Genomic DNA, 19625 nt, shown 5'->3' on the forward strand with positions numbered 1-19625 from the left:
GGGGGGGTGAGGGGGCGGCACTCTGCCTTTTGGGGTGCTGCCTCAGTTTCCCCAGGGTGGAAGAGGGAGGGAAGGATGCTGCAATTCTTTTTCACAGACTCATTTCTGCCCCGAATTATCCCCCTGGGGATGCCAGGCTGGGGTCGTGGGGCTGTAAAAAGGCTGAGGGGGTAGGGGGGGGGTTCAGGGGGTCCCCGGGGAGGACGAGGTGACAAGGCCCAGATGCTCTGTTTGCACAGGTGATGCGGGGAGGAGCGAGCTGGGGCGATGGCTCCGGTGATGGATTTGGGGTTGGCAGGGGCCGGCTCCGGCTGGCAGCGGGATTGGGGACCCACCACAAATTCGCTCCTCAAATCTCCCCTTTTTGTTTAATACTTCCAGCCTTGAGTTAGGAACTGGTCTCCAGTTCTATTCCTCCCTGGAGCTTGTTAAAAACATTTTGTGCAGGGTCTGTCCTCATATGGGAAACAATATCAAGGGAAAGAAACCCACATTGTCACAGAGACATAAATTTGGGGGGGGAAAGCCCCATTTTTTGGCAGTTTCCTCTTTGAGACCTATGAAAAGCTTTTATGAGGGAGTGAAGGAGCTTGTCCAGGCCCTCACCCTGGTGTCAGGCCTCTGCGTGGGGCAGTGACTGGTGTGAATTTGGGTCCCTTTGGGGGAAAAAGGGGTCCTTCCAGCAGTGGCGCGAGGCAGGATTGCAGCGTGTTGCCCTGCCAATGCTTTCCACAAGCCCAGCTCCTATTTTGAGGCCATCGTATAACACCAAAACCCGCAGAATTTGACCCAAATATTGAAGGCGTTCTTTGTGCCAGGGTTAAAAAAAAAAAAAAGTAAAAAGCCAAAATTTCAGGGTTTTTAATCCTGAGTGGATGCACTGTGCGTGCAGCCAGCACCCTGCAGCCCGTGTCCTGACAGGCAGGATGTGTGCCGGAGGTGGTTCCTGGGATCAAAACCCGCAGAATTTGACCCAAATCTTGAAGGTGTGCGTTGTGCCGGGGTTAAAAAAAATCCGAAATTTCAGGGGTTTTTTTATTCTGAGAGCACTCTGAAGCCCTTTCTCCCAGCTCCCGGTGGGCAGGATCTGTGCTGAGATGGTTCCTAGGACCAAAACCCACAGAATTCCCCCCAAATTTTGAAGGCGTCAATCATTTCAGTGTTAAAAACAAAGTGTAAAAAGCTGATTTTTTATATTTTTTTATTTTATTTTTATTTTATTGTGCATGCAGACAGCACCCTGCAGCCCTTCCTCCCTGTTCCCGGTGGGCAGGATCTGTGCTGGAGGCTGCTCCTGGGACCAAAACCCGCAGAATTCCCCCAAATGTTGAAGGTGTGCATTGTGCCAGGGTTAAAAAGTGTAAAAAGGCAAAATTTCAGGTTCTTTTATCCCGAGTGGATGCACTGTGCATGCAGCCAGTACCCTGCAGCCCGAGTCCTGGCAGGCAGGATGCGTGCCGGAGGCTGTTCCTGGGACCCAAACCCGCAGAATTCGACCCAAAATATTGAAAGTGTGTCTTGTGCCAGGGTTATAAAAAAGTGTGAAAAAGCCGAAATTTCGGGTTCTTTTAGCCCGAGAGCACCCCGAAGCCCTTCCTCCCGGCTCCCGGTGGGCAGGCTGCGTGCCGGAGGCTGTTCCTGGGACCAAAACCCGCAGAATTCGACCCAAATTTCGAATGCTTGCGTTGCGCCAGGGTTATAAAAAAGTGTAAAAAAGCCGAAAATTCAGGGTTGGGTTTTTTTTTTTTTGTTTCGTTTTGTTTTATCCCGAGCGGATGCATCGTGCGTGCAGCCAGCACCCTGCAAGCCCTTCCTCCCTGTTCCCGGTGGGCAGGATCCGTGCTGGAGGCGGCTCCTAGGACCCGGCAGCGCTGTTCCCCCCCCACCCCCCGTCCCCCCGTCCCCGGCTCCGCTTCCCTCCCCGCCGCCGCCGCCGCCGCCGCCGCCGCCGGGGGAGCGCGGCCGCTCCGCCCGCCCCGGGAGCCGCTCCGCCGGGGCTGGCGGCTTAGCGGGATGGAGCGGCGGGGAACCTGGGGGCTGTGGGCAGCGCTGGGCTGCGGGCTCTGCCTGCTGGCCGGCGGGCAGGAGCAGGCAGGCGGCGGGCAGCCCTGGAGGCAGCTGATCCAGTGGGAGAACAACGGCCGCGTTTACAGCTTGCTTAATACCGGCGCCGAGTACGTCCCGGCGGGGCAAGAGAGACCCGGAGGCAACCGGTTGTTGTTGGCGGGAGCGGTGACCGGAGGAACGGGCAGCGTCCGGCGACAGGCACCGGCCCTCCCGCCGCGGCCGGGTTCCGAGACGGTGCGGGGACAAACGCGGCATCCCTTCGGTTTCGGGCAGGTGCCCGAAAATTGGCGTGAAGGACCGGTGGGCGATAGTACGGCGTCGCAACGGGTACGGCCCGCCGGCCGCTCCCGCCAACCTTCCTCCTCCGCCTCATCCTCATCCTTCGCCTACGCCTCCGTCGGGCAGCCGGCGTACCCCCAGTTCCCTTTCGCCCCCCAATACGAGCCCTACGAGGCACCCCGGGCGTACGACGAGACGTTCACCTATTACCGTAGCACCGGCACCGGCGGGGCAGCCGTGGCTTCGGCAGCAGCGGGCGCCAGCGTGGTGTACCCCTTCCAACCCCGGGCACGCTACGAGGACTATGGGGAGGAGCAGAACCCCTATAGAGCCCAGGGTTACTACCCGGCGGCCGAACGCCCCTACGTGCCCGCCGCCCCTCAACCGGTTGATGGGCTGGACCGCCGGTATTCCCATAGCTTGTATCACGATGCCGGGGGTTCACCGGAGCAAGGCGGCCTGGACTCCTACCCCAACCAGCAACCCGCCGGCCACGGTATCGCATCAGCCGATAACCTTCAAGCTCCTGCCGGGACGGGGTATGGGGGCCAGTACCCACCCTATGAGCCACAGCCACCTTTTCGGGCGCTGGAGCCTTACGGGGTTCCTCGCTCCGAGTCCTACCTGCCCGCCAGGAGCCCCGAAATGCCGCAAGCTGTCCCTGATAACCAAGCCCGGGTCAGCGTGGGCAGTGTCTACAGGCCCAGCCACGGCGGACGGGGTAAGTTTTGGGGGCACCTTGGGACGCGTGACAGCTCCCTCGGGTGGGATGGTGCCCTGGGTGCTTCATCACCCGGTGAGAAGGCATCCCCGAGGGCAGAGCCCCTCTGGAGAACCAGTCGCTCTCCAAGGATGCTGCCCTGGTGATATGGGGACAAATGTCTGAGGGCCTGGGGCTGCTGGAGACCCTACATGTTTTGGGAATGATTGAAGCAGTGAAAAACGGGGAGGGAAAGGGAAAGGGTGCACGGGAGCAACTCCCAGCAGGGTCTGGGCTTGGGGTGGGCCCATGGCATGTCCCAGGTCATCCCACGCTCGTGGGGTGGGTCTGCACTGCATCCCTGTCGTCCCATGCTCATGAGGTGGGTCTGTACTGCATCCCAGGTCATCCCACGCTTGTGGGGTGGATCTGTGCCATGTCCCAGGTCATTCCACGCTTGTGGCTTGGGTCTGTGCTGTGAGATGGGGGGGACACTGTGCCGGATGGGGGGTTACGTGCCATATCCCAGGTCATCTTGCACTCATGGCATGGGTCTGTGCCATGTCCCAGGTCATCCCATGCTTGTGAGGTGGGTCTGTGCTGTAGGATGGGGGCACACAGGCGTGGAGGGGTGTTACGCCCCATGTCCTAGGTCATCCCACATTGGTGGGATGGGTCTGTGCCATGTCCCAGGCTGTCCTGCCTGTGTGGGATGGCTGGATGCCATGTCCCAGGCTGTCCTGCCTGTGCGGGATGGCTGGATGCCACATCCCAGGCCATCCTGCCTGCGTGGGGTGGCTCTGTGCCATGTCCCAGGTTGTTCTGTCTGTGCGGGGTGGCTGGATGCCACATCCCAGGCCATCCTGCATCCGTGAGGTGGCTGCATGCTGTGGGTTGGGGACACACCGTGCTTCTGGGGTAGGACCGTGCTGTGCCCCGGGCCATCCTGGCCATGTGCCCTGTGCCAGGGCAGACTCGATTCACGGAGGGTGAGGGGGTGGGGGGGATCGGTGCTGCCTCACTTGGGCTGATCACCCCCATCGGGGCCGCAGCAGGGGACCAAGGTCACAGCGGAGATGCCATCACTTCACGTCCTACCGACCCCAATCCTGATGAAATCCTGTGGCTTTTGGCTGAGGCTGGCCCAGAGTGTTTTTTGCTCCGTGGTGAAATTGGAAGCAAGGCTGGAGGGCGTGAGGAGGAGCAGCAGCCTGGGGGATGGTGTTCCCTGCCTGTCCCTTGGGAAACCCATCTCAGCTGGAGCCTCTGACCCATCTGACCACAGAACCCATCCAGCCCCATCCCTGGTTTTCTGAGAAAAGCCCGTCCCAGAGGGTTTGTACTGGGGGAAGCGGTCATCCCAGCCCTGCCCCGTTGCGTGCAAGCGAGTAAACACAGTGAGAGCAGCCGGGCCGGGTCAGCCCGTGGTCCAGCCGGCCCCGCTGACGATGTGTGGGAAAGAGCTTGGGGACAGGGTTTGTTGCGGAGAGGATCTTCCTCCGGATCTCTGCCCGCCTCGCCGGGAGCAGCCGCTCCTGCCGTGCGAGGGATGGGAGGGGTGAGGGATGCAGGGATAAGAGATGCAGGGGCAAGGGATTTAGGGATGAGGGGTGCAGGGATGAGGGATGGAGGGGCAAGGGATGGAGGGATGAAGGGTGTAGGGATGAGGGACGGAGGGATGAGGGATGCAGGGATGAGAGATGCAGGGGCAAGGGATTTAGGGATGAAGGGTGCAGGGATGAGGGATGGAGGGGCAAGGGATGGAGGGATGAGGGATGCAGGGATGAGGGATGGAGGGGCAAAGGATGCAGGGATGAAGGATGCTGGTGGTCCCGTGTCTCTGGGGAGGGACGCCTGGGGACGGCTGCCCTGCAGATGACCCAAGGAGGCAGAGGGAAATGGGAAGATGCCTGCCAAGATTATCTCCTCCCTGTTGGCAAAGGCTGTGTCCTTCAAGGATCCCTGGAAGCTGGGCCAGGAGGTGGTAGTCCCGCAGTGCTGTGGCTCTGATGGAGGGAACGGGATATTCATTGGGGGGTTGACAATCCCCGTTGGCCAACAAGCCCATCAGTGAGACACCCACCTCCTGGTGCAGGAGCCCCCAGCCTCTTTCTTCACATTTTTCCTTAATAAATCTAAAGAAGGGAATACAGATCGTCTGACCAGACCCAGCTCTCTGGGGTCACCACACTGCCTGGCTTTTCCTCTGGGTCACCTCCTGCTCTCTTCAGCCAAGCTTTGTTTGGGCAAAGCTGTCACCTCTTTGGCGGTCACCAAAAAAAAAAAAACCCAAGCCTGTCACCTGCAGGGCCACCCTCCAGGCAGGTTTCTTAATTGATCAAAACATTTTATAAAGCCGAATCAGATGTTAATTATGCGGCTAAGCTCTTTAAGAGCCTCCTAATCCCACCCGGCTCCGCCAGGAATGTGAGGCATTCCTGGCCCCTCGCTGGGGCACCTGGGGGGTTAATTAAGCAATTAGATCCCACTGTCTTTTACGAGGGGGTTTAGTGGGGCTTGCGTGAGCATCGTGGGTTGTCCACCTCCCTCCATCCAAACCAGATGATGTAGATACTTTGGAAGATGAGAGTTGAAATAGCTTCCAGCCCTAAATCTATAGGGGGCCAGGCCATTGGAGAGGAGCATCATGTGTGGCTTGGTCAGGAGAGGGGGATAAATGCAGGAGACCAGGCTTTGGCAAGGACATGGGGAGGAGACACCAAAAGTCTTCAGATCTCCTGCTCGTAACCACTGCAGAGGGCTCAAGTGTCACCCAAGTCTTGCCCAGGGGCCAAATCATCTCGTGCAAAGGAGGCCTTGGCTGGTGAAAGCCAAGCCCACATGGCATCTAAGCCCACCCCTCCTCACGGGGTTTAACCAAGGTACAGGTTCTTACCAGTGCTCCCCACTCTTGGCCGATCCCCAGGAGGCATCTCCAGGGTTTTCCTCACCCTGACCTCTCCCCAGACCCCTCCCCTCAGTTTTCCTCCATCTCCAGCGGGATTTTTCACCTTGCCCTTGTAAGAACGGGTTGTCCGGGGTTGGTTTTTGAATGGGAATGGGTTTTGGAAATCCCATGGGGTGATGAGTGTGTTGATACCCACTAAGCTTGAGTTATGGTGGCTGTGGTGACAGCTGAGGATGCTGTCACCCATGGATGGGGCACCTGGGCCAGGAGATGACAATCTTGTTGGGAAAGTCTTCCTTTTGCGGGCTCAGGGGTGGGTTTGGGTTGATGTTGTTGCTATCTTCAGGTATTTAACAACCAACTGGGGATCCCGAGAAGATTCAGTGGGGCTCGCCTGGGCTGGGCTGGGCTGGGCTGGGATGGAGGGGTGCACCAGGAGGTGCTGGAGGAGGGACGCTGCAGGGGTGGGATGGGATGGGATGGGATGGGATGGGATGGGATGGGATGGGATGGGATGGGATGGGATGGGATGGGATGGAGGGGTACACCAGGAGGTGCTGGAGGAGGGATGCTGCAGAGATGGGATGGGATGGGATGGGATGAAGGGGTGCACCAGGAGGTGCTGGAGGAGGGACGCTTCAGGGATGGGATGGGGGGATGGAGGGGTCTGTCTCAGTCGCTTGGGGTTGTCCCCACATCCCCATCCCCGCTGCTCACAGCCACCCTCTTCGGTGGTCCCTGCAGGACTGGGCACAGGGAGGCAAAGCAGCCGCCCCCTCGGAAAACTGCTGGAGCCGGGATTTTTCAGCTAAGTCCTGCACACCTGCACAAACAGCGCGGCAGGGAGCGGGCCTGCCTTTTTTTATTATTCTAATTTTCACGGTGAATAAGAAGGAAATCTTCTCTGGCAGCTCCCCGGGGCAGGCCAAGGGGCGGAGGAGGAAAAACAAACATTTTCTTGCTGTGCTTGTCCCTTTTTGGAGGCGATAGAGGGGCAGGGGGGGGACGGGATGTGGACTGCCAGGCCCCTTGACTCGCAGGAGGTGGAAAAGTGCTGGCTCAGCAAAAAAAAAGAGAAAGGAAAAAAAAAAAAAAAGAAAAAAGAAAAAAAGAGCAGGATTTGGCCAGCCCCGGATGGGGACAGTTCGGTGCCCTGCTGTGATAAGGGGACATTTGGAGCCGGATCCTGCCATCCCATTAACCCCAGCGGTGCTGGCGCTCGGTTGCGGTTTGACCCTTCTCTGCTGGGCCGGAGCCGAAAAACCAAGCGCGAGACCCTACAATAACAAAGGGGACTGTCCAGGGTGAGCCTCATCGTGGGGGGAAAATAAAACTCCCCGTTGGTTAAAGGAGTTGGGTTTCTCTCCGGAGCTTCCAAGAATTTATTATAAACAACAGCGGGGAGGAAAAGCTGTTTTCTAAATGATGACAAATGTTCCTCGCGCAAGCGGGACGGGGCCCAGGGGTCCCTCTCCGTTGGTATTTTTATTATTAATTTTTTTAAGGGGGGGGGGGCGGCGGGGAAGTCCTTCCAAGCTCTCCTGATTTTCCCCCTGGCGTGTGCGGCCCCCCCCTCCCGCCTTCCCCCGGGTATTACATCAGCAGCGATGACCAAGCAAGCGGGGCAGGAAACGAACTCCAATGGAGTGACGTGATCCCTCGAGGGAAGGCAGGCCAAGAAACAAGAAGGCATTGTTCTATTTGCCCACGGAAAAAAAAAAAAGGAGGGGGGGAGGAGAAAAAAAAAAAATAAATCCGCCAATCAAAACCCCAAAGGAAACGTGCTGGAAACTGTCGGGGTGCAAAGGGAGGAGCTGGCGGCGCCGCCGTGGGGAGGGTCTCGCTGGCTGCCCCTGCGAAAGGATGGGGCTGGAGCCTCCCGGTCCCTCGAAAGGGGATGGGGATGGGGACAGGGACGGGGATGGGGACGGGGATGAAAGTGGGGATGGGGACAGGGACGGGGATGGGGATGGGGATGGGGATGGGGATGGGGATGAAAGTGGGGATGGGGACAGGGACGGGGATATAGATGGGGATGAAGGTGGGGCTGGGGCTGGGGGTGGGGATGAGGATGAGGATGAGGATGGGGATGAGGATGAGGGGTGAGAATGAGGGGTGAGGGTGAGGATGATGATGGGGATGGGAATGAGGATGAGAATGGGGATGAGGATGGGGATGGGGATGTGGATGAGGATGGGGATGGGGATGGGGATAAGGATGAGGATGGGGATGGGGATAAGGATGAGGATGAGGATGGGGATGAGGGGTGAGGATGAAGATGATGATGGGAATAAGGATGAGAATGGGGATGAGGATGAGGACAGGGATAAGGGTGGGGATGAGGACAGGGATGAGGACAGGGAGGGGGGATGAGGATGGACATAAGGATGGGGATGAAGGTAGGAATGAACATGGGGATGGGGATGGGGAGGGGAATGGGGACAAGGATCGGGACAGCGTTGCAGATGAAGATGGGATGGGGATGAGGAAGGTGATGGGGATGGGAATGAGGACGAGGATGGGGATGAGGATGAGGACAGGGATAAGGATGGGGATGAGGACAGGGACAGGGATGGGGATGAGAAGAGGGAAGGCGATGGGGACAGGGGTGAGGATGAGGACAGGAATGGGGATGAGGATGGACATAAGGATGGGGATGAAGGTAGGAATGAACATGGGGATGGGGATGGGGAGGGCAATGGGAACAAGGATTGGGACAGCGTTGCAGATGAAGACAGGATGGGGATAAGGATGATGATGGGGATGGGGACAAGTGTGGGGATGAGGATGGGAATGAGGATGGGAATAAGTATGGGGACGAGGATGAGGATGGGGATGATGATGGGGACGGGCTGATGAGCTCACAGGAAGGAGAGACGCTAAGCAGAGGTTGTTGCAGAGCAGGGTTTGGCTTTGCAGAGGGCTGTGAAAAGGGAAACTGAGGCATGGAGCACCTGGGGAGCGTCCCCCCCTCCATCCTGATCCTTCTTGAGGGGCAGAAGTAAGGATGCTTTCCAGGGTGGTGATCCTGGAGGAGCCTTTTGGAAAGGGAGGTGTGAAAGGGCGTTGCTTCGGGGCGGGGGGGGAGCGGCGGCTCCAGCTGAGCTCCGTAATGCTGTTGGAAAGCAAGGCAGCCCCCACCCATCCCTGAGGCTGTCTGTCTGTCTGTCCGTCCGTCCGTCGGTCCGTCTGCAGCTCGCTTCGGCTCAGCCCCAAGCATGGGGCAACGGCAGCAATTAAAGGGGAGAAGGGATAACGGCATGGGGGGCCTAGGGTTAGCAGAGCCCCCACTTCCACCCTGGTTTTGGGGTGAAAATCAGGAAACAGGGCAGGAGATAAGGACTCCCCTTTTTGGGGGTCGTGTTCCGCGCCCCCTGCCCCATCCCTGCAGGGGGCGGGGAGCTGGGGGGCTCAAGGGGGACACCAATAACCCCTCAGAGGGCTGGGTGTAATTGCTTCCAGGAGGACGGGTTGAGTGATCCCGCTGTAGGAAAATGGAGGATTGGGATTTGCCAGCAGGAGCCCGGGGGGAGGAAGGGGAGGGGAAAGGGAGGATTTTTTCCGTCTGCAGCTTAAAATTAAAACAACGTGGTGGTCCCTGAAGCGAACCTTCCCCACGAGGTCGGGGCTGGCTGCGTCCTCAAGCCAAGCCCTGTCCCCAGGCCCTGTCCCCAAGCCCTGAGGGCTGTCCCCATCCTCCTGGCAGGTCTCCCCGACTTGGTGCCAGACCCCAACTATGTGCAAGCGTCCACCTACGTGCAGCGAGCTCACCTGTACTCGCTGCGCTGCGCCGCCGAGGAGAAGTGTCTGGCCAGGTAGGAGCAGCTGTGGGCTGTGGGCTCTGGGCTGTGTCCTGGGGAGAGGGGACAGGGGGACGCGGGGGGACAGAGGGGGGTCTTGGGGCGAGGGGAGATGGGGACGCTGGGGGAGAAGGGAACAGGGTGAGGGAACAGGGGGATATGGAGGAAGAGCGGGGGGTCCTGGGGCTAGGGGAGATGGGGACGTGGGGGGGAGAGAGGGGGTTCTTGGGGAGAGGGGACAGGGAGACATTGGGGGAGAGAAAGGGATCCTGGGGCGAGGGGACAGGGGGACTGGAGAGGGGAGAGAGGGGGGATTGGGGGCAAGGGGAGATGGTGGGGGGGTAAAAGGGGGGGACCTGGGGAGATGATGAGTGGGCATGGAGGGGAGCATGGGTGGGGGGAGAATGGGGTGTGCCGGTGGGGAAGGAGGATGAGGGGAAAAGGAAGGGAAGAGTAAAGGGAAGAGGGATGGGAGAAGAGGAGAAGGATGAGGAGAAGGATGGAGGAGGGAAGGGAAGGGATAAGGGAAGGAAGGGGAAGGGGAAAAGGAAGGGAAGGGAAGGGAAGGGAAGGGAAGGGAAGGGAAGGGAAGGGAAGGGAAGGGAAGGGAAGGGAAGGGAAGGGAAGGGAAGGGAAAAGGGAAGGGAAGGGAAGGGAAGGGAAAAGGGAAGGGAAAAGGGAAGGGAAAAGGGAAGGGAAGGGAAGGGAAGGGAAGGGAAGGGAAGGGAAGGGAAGGGAAGGGAAGGGAAGGGAAAGGGAAGGGAAGGGAAAGGGAAGGGAAAGGAAAACGGCAAAGCAAAGAGCTAAGCAAAGCACCAAGGGAGGTGTCTGGTGGGCGCTGCAGGGCAGGGGACCTTCTCTCCCTCCTTCGTCTTTTTCCATCGTCTCCTTTTCTGCGGAGGAACCTCTCCCAGCAGAGGCACTCGCTGGGGATTTTCCTCCTGGGGGGGGGCCAGGGCTGAGCTGAGGGGAGGCACGGGCCGAGGGCAGGGAAGGGGGGGACATTGACATTGACCCTCCCCGATGTCCCCAGCACTGCCTACACCCCCGAAACCACCGACTACGACGTGCGGGTGCTGCTGCGGTTTCCCCAGCGGGTGAAGAACCAGGGCACGGCCGACTTTCTGCCCAGCCGGCCCCGGCACAGCTGGGAGTGGCACAGCTGCCACCAGTGAGTGTCGTGTGTCGTCCCCCCACCTCCCCTCCATCACCCTTCCTTTTCATGGCGGTTTTAAGGCTTTTTTTAATGGTGCTTCTCCTCTTTGGGGGGGCTTTGCTTTGAGATCTTTGGGGGTGGGCGGGGGGTGTCACCTTGCTTCACACCTATGTCCCTAAAGCCACCAAGCAATAAATGTCCCCAAGGAGGGAGCAGGCAAGCTGGTGTGGACCCAGGGTTGATGGGGAGCCCCCCAAATACCACATCTGGGGAGGGGATGACGCCGTTTTGGGGGGGGTGATCACCATGACTGTGTGTGTCATCCCGGCCCCCCCTGTCCCCAGGCACTACCACAGCATGGACGAGTTCAGCCACTACGACCTGCTGGATGCCACCACGGGGAGGAAGGTGGCCGAGGGCCACAAGGCCAGCTTCTGCCTGGAGGACACCACCTGTGATTTCGGCAACCTGAAGCGTTACGCCTGCACGGCCCATACCCAGGTTGGCGGCGGGGGCGGGAGATGCTCAAAGGGCTCCTTGGGGTTCACCACCCACCCCAAGCGCACCCTGACCCCCCTTTTCTCCCTGCAGGGCTTGAGCCCGGGCTGCTACGACACCTACAACGCCGACATCGACTGCCAGTGGATCGATATCACAGACGTGCAGCCGGGGAATTACGTCTTAAAGGTGGCCAGGGTCCTCAGGAGAGATTTTTTAGGGGCAAACATCACCAATTTGGGGGCGGCTTGGGATCTTCTCAACCTTTGGGTTTAGGACCACGCACCTTTTTTTCAGTGTGATCCCATTAACAGCTTTAGACACTGCTCGTCTCCCCACTTAGTAGTTTTTAAGGGTGTTTTTCCTTCCCTTTCCTCCATTTTTAGGTTCAAGTGAACCCCAAATACATCGTCCTGGAGTCGGACTTCACCAACAACGTGGTGAGGTGCAACATCCATTACACCGGGCGCTACGTGTCCACGACAAACTGCAAGATTTCCCAGTAAGGAGTTGTCCCTCTGTCCTTCCCTTGGCAAAACAAACAAACAAACAAACAAACAAAAAAAACAGAGATGGGGGTCAGACCTGAGCGGTTCAGTCCCTTTTCTCCTCCCTTTCATCTGGGTTTTCTGCCCAAGCATCCAAAAACCAGTTGGATTTAGCCAGTGGTGGGGCTGGGGGGTTGACATCTCGCTCCCTTTGGGGTGTTTATATTGAATTTCTCTGTTATTCTGGGGAAGAACAAAGCAGTTTCAAAAGAAACCCCCACACCACCCCCCCCATCACACACACCCCCCCCCCGCACCCTCGGCCTTTGAAATAACGTTTTTAAATGTCTTCTTAAGCGCATTCCCCAAATCTTTGTGGTTTTTGTCTTGCAGATCTTGATGGGAGCAGGGCCAGAGGGACGTCACCTGCCCCAGCCTCTGTCCCCCTCTTGACAAAGTGCCTGAGCTGGCTCCTCTGTCCCACCAGAGACCCCGGAGCCATCAGCAGCTCCTCAAGAAACATTAACCCCCCCGCAAAAAAAAAAAAACAACCAAAACCACCCTCATTTCTTCACGTTAAAAGGAGGGGAAGCGAGAATGACTCTTTGAAATATTTTTTTATACTTAACTTTTCTTTTAACCTTTGTTTTGTTGTTTGGTTTTTTCCCCCCAATTTCCTAAAGGAAACCGATGCCGAGTTTTAGCTGGAATAAAGGCAGGGGCTGGTAAATGCTGTATAAATTGCTGTAAATCACATATTAGCAATATGTAGTTTTTAACCCCCTTTTTTTTGGGGGGGGGGGGGTGGAGGGGTGGGGGTGGAGGGAGGGATTGGATCTCCGGTGATGCCGCCTCCATAGAGGAGGGGGGGAAGAAGCCAGCCCGGATTTGGGGGTGCTTGCCCCGGCAGGGATGCTGGACCCCCTTTTCTCAAGGTGGCTGCCATGCCGAGATGCTCTGGTTCTTTTTAAGACCAAAGGTGCTGCAAAACCCATCACCTTAACGAGGACCTTGATCCCTCCGTTTGGCTTTTAAAAATAGGAAGGGAACCTTGAGATGACTGGAAGTCTTGTATTATTATTATTATTATTATTATTAATATTATTGTTATTATTATTTTCACGAGCTTTAAAACCAGAAATCATTAAAACACGTTGCTTTTGAGGGTTCGGTGTTTAACTGAGGCCACGAAGGGCATCGTGCCACCGCCACCACCGAGGGATGTCCCAGGATGTCCCCAAGCCCAGAAGGAGATGGGGAGGTTGCCCGAGAGGTGACCTAAGGGAAAGCCGATGGCTTTTTCACCTTGTCCTTTCGTCCTGAATGCCGGGGAGCAAAGGGCACAACACATGGGGGTGGCGGGGGGAAGGATGCACGCCCCCAGGACAAGCCCAAGTGCCCCAGGCTGGGGAGGGGGTGTGGGACACGGCCACCCCTTTGGGGACATCCTTTGTGCTGTGAGAGCCACGGCCCTGCCATCAGCTCCTGGCACCCCCTGCCAAGTCCTCTGCCATCCCCCCCCCACCCGCCATCTCCTGTCCCCACCCCTGTGCCCTCCCTTCTCCTGTTCCCCATTGCCAGCTCCTGTCCCCCCCACACCCCTGTCCCTCCCTTCTTCTGTACCCCCAAACCCTTTCCCCCTCTTCTCCTGTCCCCTCCTCCCATGTCCTGTCCCCCCCTTCTCCTGTCCCCCATTGCCAGCTCCTGTCCCCCCCATACCCCAGTTCCCCCTTCTCCTGTCACCCCCCCACCCCTGTCCCCCCCTTCTCCTGTCCCCCATTGCCAGCTCCTGTCCGCCCCCACCCCTGTCCCCCCCTTCTCCTGCCTCCCACTACCAGCTCCTTGTGTCCCCCCCAACTGCCCAGTTCCCCCTTCTCCTGTCACCCCCCACCCCTGTGCCCCCCTTCTCCTGCCTCCCATTGCCAGCTCCTGTGTGCCCCCCAACTCCCCTGTCCACCCTTTCTCCTGTCCCCCATTCCCAGCTCCTGTCCCCCCCACCCCCCAGATCCCCCTTCTCCTGTCCCCCCCACCCCTGTCCCCCCCTTCTCCTGTCCCCCATTCCCAGCTCCTGTCCCCCCCACACCCCTGTCCCCCCCTTCTCTTGTCCCCCATTGCCAGCTCCTGTGTCTCCCCCAACTCCCCTGTCCCCCCCTTCTCCTGTCCCCCATTCCCAGCTCCTGTCCCCCCCTTCTCCTGTTCCCGGCGCTGCCCCCGCTCCCTCCTGCCCGGTCCTTCCCCAGTTGGCTGCAGGCCGCTGCCGGGACAAGGAGGGGGCTCAGTGGCCCCGGTCCTGGCCTGGAGGACCTCGGCGGTGCCGGTGAGAGGAAGGGGGTGTCCTGGTAGCTCTGTCCCTCCCTCCCTCCCTCCCTCCCAGGCACACACCGGCCCATGGACACCCGGGCTCGTTTCAGCCCCAGCTCCCTGACACCGGGGAGGAGATTCTCCAGCTTGTTTCAGCTCCGGCTAGTTGCAGCAAGTTGGCTTTTTGTCCAGCTCCTGGCTCTCTCAGCTCTGCTGATGGACGGTCCAGCCCTGCAGCATTGCAGGGACAGCCGAGACGCCGGACACTCCACGACAGAGATGCTCCGGCTTCTTACAGCTCCTCTTGTTCCCCCTCTGGCTGACAGATGCTCTGGCTCGGCATCACCTCGGGTCCCAACTCCGCACTCTCCAGGTCAGGGATGCTCCAGCTGATGGATGAGCTCGCTCGCTCCTTCTCTTTCTGGTGTAAAGATCCGTTCTTCCCCAGCTGGGGTGGGAGCCAAGGCTGCTCAGCATGGCATTACCAAGGGGATTTATTGTTGTATTTTGTTTGTATTTATTTATTTATTTTCATTTCTTTATTTTAGCGGTGCCCCAGCCTGATGCCCGATACAGCACGTTTATGGATGTGAAACACAGTTGTGCAGACCGATGCAATCACCCACGTTAAGCGCTGGGCTCATCAGTCACTTGCTCACGTCACCGTGCCTGTCCCCTGCGGGTGGTGTCCATCCTCACCGCTCTCAACCCGGGTTATGCCGGGTTCTGGCTGTGGTTTTGTGCCCGGTGTCACGGAAAGGTAAATCTCCAGTGGTGTTAGTGGCGTGGGGTGTTCTCAGCCCCCAAGAGCTGCCTTGGGTTGGATTTGTGGGTCACATCGTCCCCGAGGGAAAAACTCCTGAGTCTCAGGCGGCGTTCGTTCTGCTGAGGGAGTTGTGTTGCAGGTACCAGCTTCCCTTTCACATGTGCTTGGAGTTGCATCTCCAACTGTAGGACACTCATTTTGGGGACAGCTGAGACACTGGACACTCCAGGACAGAGATGCTCCTGCTTCTTGCAGCTCCAGGTGATGGACGTCCCACCTCTACATCTCAACACCAGCTCCTGCACTCCAGCTCCTTACAGCTTGGCGTCATTTTGGTGGCAGCTGAGACACCGGACACTCCTGCTTCGCCCAGCTCCAGCCGAGGGACACTCACCTTGTTCCCTCTCCTGCCGACGGACACCCCGGCTCTGCATCACCTCCACTTCGCTCCTGCTGCTTCTTCCCTCTCCTGCTAATGGCCTCTCGGGCTCATTAAGCTCTGACTCAGAGGTGCTTTGGCTCACAAGACACTCCTGCTTGTTCCCGTGGCCATAAATCCATGCCCGCCATCACTCCAGGATCACTAGGAGCTGCCATCGCTGTCCCACTGTCACCTTGAGCGGCGCGTCCCAGCACTGAACGCAGTGTTGCCCACCCCAAGCCCATCTCAGACGTTGAGTCCGGCCTGCTCCATGCCGTCATCTCATCCTTGGGGACAAACGCGACCAGACCCCACCTCCGGGGAGGGTCGCACGGCCCCGCTCCCACCACCCACAGACCCCCCCCCCCCCGAGCAGCGCTCGGGGGCTGGGAATGGCTCCTCGGCCCCCGGTTCCCTGTCCCAAAGGAGACCCAGCGCCCCCCGGCCCTGCTCGGCCCCGCCCCCCTCCCGGGGCTGGTTCGGGGGTGCCGAACCCGGCAGGAGCCGCGTCCGTCGGCCCCAGCCCAGCTCCGAGACCCGCCCCCCGGGGCCGGGCACCCCCCCGCAGCCCCGGGCGGGAGCGCTGGCAACGGGGGGACCCTCCGGCGGGGGGAACCGGCCTCGGGGAGGCGTTACTGCTTTAATAAAATAATAATATTTTTTATTATCTTTAGTTAAATTACTATTGCTTTTATTATTTCTTTAATTATATCACTACATTACTATTCCAGGCCCTCAGCGCTGCCGCCACTCCCGCGGGAGCCGGGACCGACCCCTCCCCGGCTCCCGCCCCGTTCGGGACACCGCCCCGTTCGGGACACCACCCCCCCGGGCAGCGGCCGGTGCCTTCCGCGCCGCTGCGGGCCCCGGGCCCAGCTCGGCGCCGCACGAACCTCCGAGGGCCGCCGCTGCCCCGACACCGCCGGGAAGCAGCCGACGGGACGCGGCCCCTTCCCCCGGTAGCTCCAGCCCGGCCAGAGGCAGGGACCCGAGACCGCCGGCGCTTCCCGGCCCCACTCCCAAACCCCCCCGACCCGCGGGGCGGCATCACCTGCAGCACCCTCCGCCCCAGCGGCGGCCGGAACTCACCGCGCATGCGCCGTACAGGCCCCGCCCAGCCCGGCCCCGCCCAGCCCAGCCCAGCCCAGCCAATCCCGACCCGAGGCAGCGCACAGCCCTGCCAATCCCGGCCCACCCCTTCCCGCCCCGCCCATCTCCGCTCCCCCCAATCCTGGCCCGTCCCTTCAACCCGCCCCCCTCGGCCCTGCTCCACCCAATCCCGGTCCGCCCCTTCATCCCGACCCCGCCCCACCCGTTCCGCCCAATCCCGACCCGTCCCTTCATGCCGACCCCGCCCCCGTCATCTTTCCGCCCAATCCCGGACCGGCTCTTCATCCCGACCTCGCCCCACCCGTTCCGCCCAATCCCGTCCCTCTCCTTCAACCGGGACCCGCCCCCTGCCCCTGCTCCGCCCAATCACGGCCCGTCCCTTCAATCCGACACTGCCCTCCCCACTGCCCCGCCGATACCCCGATCCCGCCGCCGCTCCAGGAGACTCGAGGGGTCCCGGCCCCGCTGCCGCGGCTTCGGTAGGCGCTGTTGGACCCCGGGGATGGGGGGCGGGCGCTGCGCAGCGAGGCCGCTCCCGGCCCCCGCTCAGGGCCTCCAGAAGGGGCGGAGCGGAGAAGAGCGGGGCGGGGCCGGATTGAAGGAGCGGGCCGTGATTGGCCGGGCCGTGCATTGCCTCGGGCCGGGATTGGCTGGGCTGGGCGGGGCCTGTACGGCGCATGCGCGGTGTGTTCCGGCGGCCGCTGGAGCGGAGGGTGCTGCAGGTGATGCCGCCCCGCGGGCCGCGGGGTGCCGGGAGCAGGGCCGGGTGGCGCCGGCGGCCGCGTGTCTCTGCCTCTGGCCGGGCTGGAGCTACTGGGGGAAGGGGCCGCGTCCCGTCGGCTGCTTCCCGGCGGTGTCGGGGCAGCGGCGGCCCTCGGAGGTTCGTGCGGCGCCGAGCTGGGCCCGGGGCCCGCAGCGGCGCGGAAGGCACCGGCCGCTGCCCGGGGGGGTGGTGTCCCGAACGGGGCGGGAGCCGGGGAGGGGTCGGTCCCGGCTCCCGCGGGAGTGGCGGCAGCGCTGAGGGCCTGGAATAGTAATGTAGTGATATAATTAAAGAAATAATAAAAGCAATAGTAATTTAACTAAAGATAATACAAATATTATTATTTTATTAAAGCAGTAACGCCTCCCCGAGGCCGGTTCCCCCCGCCGGAGGGTCCCCCCGTTGCCAGCGCTCCCGCCCGGGGCTGCGGGGGGGTGCCCGGCCCCGGGGGGCGGGTCTCGGAGCTGGGCTGGGGCCGACGGACGCGGCTCCTGCCGGGTTCGGCACCCCCCAACCGGCAGCGGAGGGGTACGGGAAGATGCTGAGCTGGGGCTGAAACGATGGAGAGCTGGAGCCATAAAAAAGGCTGGAGGGCTGGGGCTGAAACACAGGCTGTGGGGCGGGAGGGGAAACGACGCAGAGCCAGAGCTGAAATAAATAATGTAGGGCTAGGTCTGAAATACATAGCGCGGGGCTAGAGCTGAAATAAAGACCCTGCGGCTGAAATAAAGACTCTGGAGGCAGGCTGAAATATACACTGTGCGTTCGGAGGTGAAATAAATACCCAGGGACAGGGGCGAGAATACCAACCGTGGGGCTGGAGCTGAAATAATGACTGTAGGGCTGAGGCTGGAGCTGAAATCTCACAGAGCTGGAGCTGAAATAAAAGATTTTAGGGCTGGAGCTAAAACAGTACAGAGCTGGAGCCCAAATAAAGGTTGTGGGGCTGAAATAAAGGTTGTGGGGCTAGAGGTAAAACAAACACAGCTGGGCTGAGATACAGATTGTGGGGTAGAGCTGGAGCTGAAATACAGCACACGCTGGGGCTGAAATAAAGACCCCGGGGCAGAGGCTGGGGCTGAAACAAGTAATCATGGAATCGTTTAGGCTGGAGAAGACCTTTAAGATCATGGAGACATTGATGCCTACGTGTCTTTTAAATACCCCCAGAGATGGTGACTCCACCACGTCCCCGGGCAGCCTGTTCCAATGCCGGGCAACCTTTTAAGTGAAGAAATATTTCCTAAAATACAGGAAATATATTTTTTTCCTAAAAATATCTCCCCCGGCGCAACTTGAGGCTGTTTTCCTCTCATCCTATCGCTTGTTCGTAACGTAGGGCTGGAGCTGAAATAGAGATCCTGGGGCTGACGCGACCCAGAGCTGGAGCTGAAATCGATGGCGGAGGGAAAATACAGACCCTGGGGCCAGGGCTGACCCACCGGCGACGGGGCCGGGGCGAGGCGACGCCGGGCTGGAGCGTGCATCGGCGGGGCTCGGACGGCGGGAGCTGCGCTAGCCCGTGGGCGAGCCGGAGCTGTGCCCGGGGCGGGGGCCGTGGGACCAGCACCGCCGGTCTGGGGAGCCTCCCTCGGGTCGGGACCCCCCACTCGGGTCCCGGCTCCGTGCCCGGTAGGGGGGCAGGGGCAGGGCTACCGGGACCCTTCCGCTCACCGTCGCCGCCGAGATCCTCCAGGCCGGTTTCCCCCCGCTCCATCCCCCGGCCCCCTTCGCCGGGACCCTCCGCCGCAGGTGCCGGGCCACCTCGGGGGCGGGGACGGAGTTGGGGGTGGTGGCCCCGAGGGGAGCGGGGACACTGAGGGGAGCGCGTCCACCGCCCCGGGGCGGGGCGTAGAGACGGGCCCGCAGCCGACCGGCAGAAGGACCGGACCGAAGGCAGCCGGGGCAGCGCCGAGAAGCGCCACGACAGCAGGAAGGGGGTGGCGGGGCCGCAGGGGGCTGCGGGGCTGTCACTTGTCTCCTTCCAGCAGGGTCCCCCCCCCCCCACGAACGCGCTCTCCCGAAGGAGTTGGGGGCCTTCCCTGGCTGAGCCAGAGCCCCCCCGCACCCTGCTCTGCCCTCCCCCCCGCCCCAGGAGCGGTGGCCGGGAGGACACAGCCGGGATTCCTCTGGGGGACTGTCCCCGGTGTCGCCGATGAGCAGGGCAGCTCCCAAAACTGAGCCCCAGGGGAGGGCTGACATCCGGGTGGAGATGTGGGGGGACCCCCCCCCCCGGGAACTGGGAGGTTCCAGCACCCCTACGGCCACATACCGGGGATGGGTGCTCCCTCCCTGGCAGGCCACCCAGCCCAGGTATGGATGTCCCCAAGGTGCCATCGCAGCACAGACACGGTTTGTCCTTCCCAGG

The 19625-nt window shown here is 60.4% G+C and overlaps 1 protein-coding gene across 1 annotated transcript; it reads left to right on the forward strand.

The window, feature by feature from the left end:
- Window positions 1-1690: 1690 nt before the first annotated feature.
- Window positions 1691-12650, forward strand: LOXL1 (lysyl oxidase like 1). The gene is made up of 7 exons (XM_074601408.1): window positions 1691-3067; window positions 9661-9769; window positions 10788-10925; window positions 11255-11411; window positions 11502-11597; window positions 11795-11910; window positions 12290-12650. Exons 1-7 carry the CDS (start codon window positions 2014-2016, stop codon window positions 12294-12296), a joined length of 1677 nt encoding a protein of 558 aa, XP_074457509.1. The 5' UTR covers window positions 1691-2013; the 3' UTR covers window positions 12297-12650.
- The last annotated feature ends 6975 nt before the right edge of the window (window positions 12651-19625 follow it).

Source organism: Larus michahellis, chromosome 9 (assembly GCF_964199755.1).
Source record: "Larus michahellis chromosome 9, bLarMic1.1, whole genome shotgun sequence".
Taxonomy (NCBI): domain Eukaryota; kingdom Metazoa; phylum Chordata; class Aves; order Charadriiformes; family Laridae; genus Larus; species Larus michahellis.